The sequence below is a fragment of the Siphateles boraxobius genome, unplaced genomic scaffold (genome assembly GCF_051911475.1).
Source record: "Siphateles boraxobius isolate OS27281-9 unplaced genomic scaffold, OSU_SipBor_1 77, whole genome shotgun sequence".
Lineage (NCBI taxonomy): Eukaryota > Metazoa > Chordata > Actinopteri > Cypriniformes > Leuciscidae > Siphateles > Siphateles boraxobius.
This window is the reverse complement of record NW_027509205.1, coordinates 17,249,996-17,258,500: the sequence shown is the minus strand read 5'-3', so window position 1 is coordinate 17,258,500 and position 8,505 is coordinate 17,249,996. Positions and strand designations below refer to the sequence as shown.

At 35.8% G+C, this 8,505-nt stretch overlaps 1 protein-coding gene across 1 annotated transcript; it reads left to right on the top strand.

Moving 5' to 3' along the window:
- Positions 1-327: 327 nt before the first annotated feature.
- Positions 328-7,901, top strand: LOC143725986 (trypsin). The gene is made up of 5 exons (XM_077218937.1): positions 328-540; positions 2,506-2,665; positions 3,014-3,155; positions 4,919-5,182; positions 7,177-7,901. The coding sequence occupies exons 1-5, from the start codon at positions 447-449 to the stop codon at positions 7,345-7,347; spliced, it is 831 nt and encodes a 276-aa protein (XP_077075052.1). The 5' UTR covers positions 328-446; the 3' UTR covers positions 7,348-7,901.
- The last annotated feature ends 604 nt before the right edge of the window (positions 7,902-8,505 follow it).

The window sequence follows — 8,505 nt, the reverse complement described above, 5'->3', positions numbered from 1 at the left end:
GCACAAATGGCAAAAATTTTGTCCCGAAAAGAACTCTTTTTTGACATTTAAAGCAATGACATCAGTGTAATCAGTTTAAAAAGTCTAGATACTTTCTAGGGCCACTAAACGCTTCTGCAATTGTAATATAAATCAAAAAGGCATATACAAGAAATAAGAAAAGAAGGTACAGTAAATCTGAGAGTTTTTTCAAACGTAGAAATTAATCTGCGATGTGACGCAAATAGCATGTGACGTAGGCAATTGTACTGATCCTAAATCAGACCCAAAACAAGAGATCACAGGTTTGGCTTCAATTATATATTGTTCCCCTTCTCAGACGACATTGTGACCATGGAGACGGAAATAGGAACTAGGAAACCTGAGAATGCAGTGGTGATCCTTCCCCAGGTGTGGAATCAGAGTACCTGAAGTAAAGCTGGTCTCAGTCTGGTCTGCACCTGTGCATGTGTCTGTCTCTGTGTCTACCGTCTCCATCAGTAACTATGAACCTGCCGCTGCTTCTGCTGTGTGTCCTCCTGGAGCTCCTCGTGGTGAGCTGTAAGTAAAAGATTTAGACTTCAATCCTGCAAAATCCTTTCAGTGCATGAACTGGGTACAGCGGCATTGTGGAGCAGTCGTATATTCTGTACCTTGAGCAAAGTGACGTTTTTTACTTTGAAAAGAGACTGTGGATCTTCTTATAATAATGTTTGGGCGACTTGCTGTTCATTTTGATTTTTGAAACTTTCATTTTAAAATGCCAATGAAAAATGTACTCTGTCTTTTTATAATTTGAATAAGTTTAGTAGTGGGCAATGATTAATCGCATCCAAAATAAAGGTTTGTGTTCACATAATATATGTGTGTGTACTGTGTATAATTATTTTTTCTGTATATATAAATACACACACACACATGCATGTATATATTTAAGAAAAATGTTATCAATATACATGCAAATATTTCTTAAATGTATACATGCATGTGTGTATTAATCATTGCCCAGCACTAATTTTAACATTGAAAATTGAATTAAATATTAAAAGGATGGTGTCCTATAAAGTTGTCAACTATAAAAAAAATGAATTAAATGGATGACATTGCAATCTTTTAGAATCAAAGATGTCAACTTACATAGCATATTGTAATGGAGAGCAAATTTAATATTATACTTTAGTCTCCTTATTCTCAGAAGTTGCTCCAGAGGAAAAAAGATACATTCATTTCATGTGTCTCCTTATGAGTTTAAGAGTCGGCATTTAAAACATCTCAATATGAACGCAATATGAGTTTCTTCAAGATTTTCTTCTCAACTTCATCCAAAACAAAATTTTCTGAGCTTTTTTGTGTTTTAAATGTTACTGAGACAACATTGATCCTTAATATAAATATAAGTCAAATCTCTATCAAGTCTACTGAGCTACAAAATAAAAAAGGGAGATTTTTATGGATCTTTCCAGTGATGGCTTTTAATACTGCATAGCTTTTTTTTTTTGCATGTCTGGCTGAGGTTTTGTCAGCGCTATGATTTATTACAGAAATGAAATATGAAGACAAAGTTAAGTTTGGTTTCATTGATGGATGGGCCCTTCATCCTGACAGCCTGCACTGAGTGTATCTTCACTGAAGGAAATCCAAAGCAAATCTGTTTTCATTTCCAACCCAAAAAAGCCCTAAAATGTAATTATAAAGTTTAGAATGCACGTAAAAGATTAATTAATCTATCTGATGCTGGAATCCCTGCAAAAACCCGTGCACGCTGAATTATAAAAACATACCAAAGACATTTAAATCCCCAAACGCTGTAATTTAAATCCCCAAACATTGAACTTCAGCATTGTTTACTGTTTTTCGCTACTTCACGACATAAAACGGCAAACAATGGATGTACATAACCTCTACATGTGCGGTGAATTCAATGCTTTGTGCTCTTTAACGTTTAGGATTTCCTCACGTTGAGAGCTTCATAAAGCAGTCAGAAAAAGGTCACGCTGCTGCCAATCCTCGTGAGCTCCAAGGTCATTCAGTCAAGGTTACATAATAGGTTCAATCCAGCGAGTACGTGTTTCACACGGCCTGTCAATGGCTGCTAATATTGTATAGAATTACTTGAACCGCTGCACGTACAACTGCCTAATTGTTAGACTGTGATCAATATGCCCAAGGGAAATATATATATATATATATACATATATATATATATATATATACCAGAGATGACTTCTAACATCTCAACCAGCAGGCTTCATTCAAATCAAACATCTATTCGTGACGCACATGTCAGGAAAATATAGTCTTCTGTGGACGCATTTAGATGGGGAAAAACATTTTTTTACTCCGCATTGTTAAGTATTGACTTATCAACCTTGAGTTACACACTTTCCTTCCGAGACAAAGGTGTAGATTCAGAGCGCCCCTCACGTGCACACGTGCCTCTGTTGTATGAAAGGGAAATCTAGACTAATGTCACAGAGATCGAAGATGCTGTCAACTAATTCACGTGTCTCCTGTTTTGTTTCACAGGTCAGGATCTGGTACAGCCCCGTATCGTGGGTGGATACGTCCCGGTGCCGTACTCCATCAAGTACATCGTGTCCATTCAGAGCGCTACGGGCCAGCACTTTTGTGGCGGGACCTTAATTAACAAATACTGGGTGCTGACCGCAGCACACTGCAATATAGGGTAAGACAAGCATCACTGGATACAGGACTAATGAGCTACATGCCAGCATTTCAATGTGAGATATGAGTTTAGTCAGTGGGTATTTACATTTGGCGCCACTTAGATGGCACCACGAACAGAACCATAGCAACAGTTTGCCACTTTTGGTAGATTGGTACCAAAATATGTTCTAAAAAGAACATGTTCTTGTCCTTTTTTTTTTTTTTTCTCAAAAAAGGATTTGCTAACATATCTGGGGTGTGTTTCCCATACAACGATGCAACTTGCTACTTAACTACCATAGTAGGATACATTTAAAATGCATTTCAATTCAGTTGGATAAAAAGTAGTGTTCGTTTGTGTCTCCAGGAAGGCAAACATGAGAATCGTGGCTGGAGATTATTCTGTGGGATTATATGAGGGGACGGAGCAGTTTCGCAGGCCTCATGTTTTAATACCTCACCCACAGTACAACAGAGCCACCAATAACGCAGACATCATGCTCATTAAGGTGAGGCAGTGAATCAATGCTCCTGTGTTACACTGACTGACTCACTGTGAATCATTGATTCTTTTCATGCATACAAAATGAACACAACAATCTGGTATCAATTACATGAAGTGATGTATCTCTTAGTAATCAGTAATGCAACATTAGTGCATGCATTTTTTTCACATCTAAAGTTTTCTAATTAAATTCTATACTTTATATTAAAATCATTATACTATATAATTTTTTAGTATATTAACAGAGTAGCATAAATTCTTCAATTTTAGTATACAAGTAAAAATGGTATTACTTTACAATAAGGTTTCATTTCAAAACATTGGTAAACTAAATTTGTTCACGTGAACTAGCATTGAACAACACTTCTACAGCATTTATTAATCTTATTTATTAATCAAAAGTTGTATTTAAGTAAGTGATAAACCATGGCTAGCTGTGCTTTTAACGATTTTATACTTCCAGGCTGTTGAATGCTTGAATCGGATTGGTTGACGAACATTCTAAGATCTGTGGTTATTTTCACATTCTTTGAAGGGATGAATCACCCAAAAATGAAAATTAGCCCATGATTTACTCACAAGTCATCCTAGGTGTATATGACATTCTTCTTTCAGACGAATACAATCGTTGTAATATAAAAAAATGTCCTGGCTCTTACAAGCTTTATAATGGCATTGAATGGCCGTTTTTGTTTTGAAGTCCATAAAAGTGCATCTATCCATCATAAAAGTGCATCTATCCATCATAAAATTCATCTATCCATCATAAAAGTTCATCTATCCATCATAAAAGTGCGCCACACTGCTCCGGGGGTTAATAAAGGCCTTCTGAAGCGAAATGGTGCGTTTTTTCAAGAAAAATATCCATATTTAAAACTTTATAAAGTAAAATAACTAGCTTCCGGCCAAACGAAAATACAGATTTCACTTACGCCTAAAGCTCAACTTACACAACTTGTGAGGTCAGAAGTAGCGCAGTGCGTCATGGCGTAGAGTAAATATCACCAGTACGTCGCATTACTCGCATTAGTTGCTCTTAGGCTTAAGAGGAATCCTTATGTTTGTTTGGCTGGAAGCTAGTTATTTTACTTTATAAAGTTTTAAATATGAATATTTTTCTTACAAAAATGTATTGCTTTGCTTCAGAAGGCCTTTATTAAGCCCCTGGAGCCGTAGCTGTAGCACTTTTAATATAATTCAGATTGTATTTGTCTGAAAGAAGAATGTCATATACACCTAGGATGGCTTGAGGGTGAGTAAATCATGGGATAATTTTAATTTTTGGGTGATCCATCCCTTTAAATCAGACACAGAGATAAAGTAGTGCGTAAGATTGCATTTGAATTTGACTACACTAAATGAATGAATTATAGCATTTATTTTAATTAATTATTGAGAGAGAGAGAGAGAGAGAAAGAGAGAGAAATGAGAGATTCGTGTGTGAATTACCTGCGTCTGTGCAGCGTCTCTCCCTGTGACTGTCTCTGTTTAATTACTTCAAAACCAAAATTTTGTCAAATTATGCTAAAAGTATCTAAATAATATTTAATTAAAGGGTTAAATGAAAATGATCCCATAATTTACTCACCCTCAAGCCATCCTAGTTGTATATGACTTTCTTCTTTGAGCCTTGTTTTTTGAAGCCCAAAAAAGTACATCCATCCATCCATAATAAAAGTAATCCATACGACTTCAGAGGGTTAAAAAAGGCCTTCTGTATTGTATGCTTTAAGGATCCTATTAATGATTTCTTTTCCTCACCTGTAGCTGCAGTCTCCCATCTATCTGAACAGCTTCGTGTCTCTGGCGCCGCTGCCTCGACAGGACACCCAGGTGTCCGTGGGTCGCGTGTGCAGGGTGTCCGGCTGGGGCTTCACCACTCCAACGGGAGGAATCCCTGCAACGCTGCAGACGGTGAAGCTGCCCATAGTGTCCACTGCAGTGTGTAACAGCACAGACTCTTTTAATGGAAACATCACGGAGAATATGATCTGTGCAGGATACAGCGCAGGAGGAAAAGACGCATGTAAGGTGAGACAAACGATTACTTCACATGCATGCACTAAACTTAATGTGGATGGCACAGTTATCATGCACTGAACTTTGACCTTAAATGCTTTTGGAAATCTGGAATTTATGAATATGTGGTAATAAATTTAAAAGGTATTTGAAATAAACACCTAACTATTAGCAACATTTTAGTGATTTGCTGGATGTTGACTTTATTGTCAGGAACAGGGCCATCTTATATTCAGTCATTATTTGGATATTACATTGTTTTTGCCAATTATAAAACTATTTATGAATTTAATTGCACTACTGACTACTCTAACTGACTGGGTCTAATTAAAGTTAAAATGTGTTGCCTTTTACTTCAGTTAGAAGATGCAAAAAACAAAGAAAAACAATCCACTTAAATAAACAGTTTAAAAGTTAAATGGAGCTCATTTAATCAGATAGCAACTTTCTAATAAGCTAGCACTGATAGTCTTGTGCAATTTAACAAAATATTAAATAAAGCGAAGCTCAACATTTTATCTGATCAGGCATGTGATAAATCTTTTTATAGTTATAATTTATAATTTAAATGATTTATGATCTATAATTTAACGTTATAAATATATTTACTGTCATTTTTGATCAAATTTAATGCATCCTTGCTGAATAAAGGTATATATATATATATATATATATATATATATATATATATTAGGGCTGTCAGTTAAACGCGTTATTAACGGCGTTAACGCAAAACCATTTTAACGCGATTAATTGTTTTATCGCGAGATTAACGGTCTTTTTGGTCTAGCAAACTTTGTAGTTTTTTTTCACATGCTTTTGCAACAGGACGCGGCATGCGCGGCGCTGCGATATGAAACCCATTCATTTCAAGGGCTTGCGCCGTGCGAGGACGTTTTGTTGCTTCGTCGACCAAAGCGCAAGTGGATCTAGCTAGACCGGAAACAAAACAACAGGCACGCGCACACACGCTTGTTTGGGCTTGCGAGCCGGTCAAATAGGTTAACGTTACGCTTTGAGTGGATGACGAGCGCGAGACGCCGAAATGGATGCCAATAAGATTCTGAATGGAAAGTTTAATTTTAAAAAGTTGGCAAATGGTTCCATTGACTAGACCAAAGTGATCTGTGTGTTTTGTCGTTATGAACTGAGCTATCATCATCGCAGCACGTCCAGTCTGAAGTACCACTTGATGATGGCCAAGCACACACACACAGCTGATGCGAATTCTCCGCCCCCTCGTCAATATCAGTACCTCTTCAGTATTTCTTTCACCCTTTTATTGATGGACAGTTACATTGTGTTACAAAGAAATTATTTGCTCCAAGTGAGAATGTTAGTGTGAAATTGAACACAGTATTGCCTATGTTGTTTTCAATAAAAAAAAAATGTGCACAAAGCAAGCAATCCACTTTTTTCATGTTGATAAGAGCATTAAAATGAGAAAAAATAATGAACAAAAAGAAATCAAGAGACATTTTGAATAGATAAAAATGTGCGATTAATCACGAGTTAACTATGACATTAATGCGATTAATCGCGATTAAATATTTTAATCGTTTGACAGCACTAATATATATATATATATATATATATATTATTTTATTTTTTTTACTGGCCCCAAACTTTTAAACGGAAGTGTAAATACATAAATAAACTTTTTTTTCATAAATCCATATATTTCAAACACTCTATCTGCCTGGCTCCAATCTGGTACTTTTTATACTGTAATCCAAATCAGTTCCTGATGGATATAATTCAAGTCCCATCCATTGTTTCTTGCTAAAAAGGAGCAGATTTGCTGGCTTTACAATGTGTCAAGTTCACCCAATGACACTGAAACAACAAGAAATTTAATTAAATTTATAAGACAATTCAAAGGCAATACGTGTCTCACATCGCTGTGAGTTTCACCTTCTAGTTCTAGTTTAACCTCTTTCACTCTTCTCACACACCATCTGACCTCTCTGTCCAAAATCATATTAATATTCTTGTCTTTTCTGCAGGGGGATTCTGGAGGTCCGCTGGTGTGCGAGGGCCGCGTGTACGGCGTCGTTTCCTGGGGAAATGGCTGTGGTGATGCCCAGTACCCCGGTGTCTACACGTCTGTCTCGAGGTTTCGTCAATGGATCGATGGAACTATATTTGGCTTTTATGGAAGGTGCCTCAAGTATTAGACTGCAGTGTTACCCCAGCACTCCCCTAATCGAGCTTGAAACAGCCTCAAAACATGCCAACCTGTACATGAATAATGTTGCTACTTCTATTTGAAAAGTTAGAGAACTTTATTTTTTTAGATGAGTACACTGCTGTTCTGAAACAGCACATCTGTTCCTCAAGCGCTGGTAGGCTTCTTTTAACGGTAGTTTGTGCAAACTGTTCCTTAAATGTGCCATAATGCTGCTTCTCTTTAAATGTCTTTGTAAACTAAAATAGGTATATATTAAAAAGGAATACCCCCCCCCCCCCCCCCCCCCCCAAAAAAAAATTATGGAATGATACTTGTGAGAATGATCAATTCGATATTAAAATGAATGCAAACTTTCGTCTGGACTATAATCAAACCAGTTTCATATTTTAAGATGCATTTTGTGAGTGCCTACAAAATTGTATTGTATTATGTTTAAATTGTAACAATATTTCACAATTACTGTTTTTACTGTATTTTTGATCAAATAAATGCAACCTTTGTGATACTTTAAAAATGTACATTAAAAGTGTTCTTTAAAAATGGTATACAGTGGCGTATATATATACACACACATATACACACAAACACTCATACATTATATATATATTAGTCATAGTGCTGCTCTAACTTTGACACACCCCTGCAGGAAATGTGTATAATGTTAACAAAATAAGAGGGATCATAAAAAAAATATCATTTTATTTATTATTTATTTTATCTTGTGGACTAAAGACTATGTAAACATCTTTTATGTAAAATATCTTATTCAGGACACTACAATGTACACACACACGGTGTGGATATTATTTCTCATGATTTAGAATTGCTGAGAACTCTTTGGAAACACATAAGAGATTACTGTGGTCCTTTTCTAAAAAAAAAAAAAAAAACAGAAGCCAAAGATTCAAGCAAAAGTATAGAGATATATTTAACAGATCTCATCTTTGATTTTTTTCTTCTATAGTCTAGTTCTAATAGTCTAGTCCACCTTTAGTGTTTAATCTGTTCCCTATCATGTCAAGTCAAATCAAGTCACCTTTGTTTATATAGCGCTTTTTACAACACAGATTGTTTCAAAGCAGCTTTACAGAGAAAATAGGAAAATAATGTTGTAATAATATTGTTACATATAAAATTAAATGTC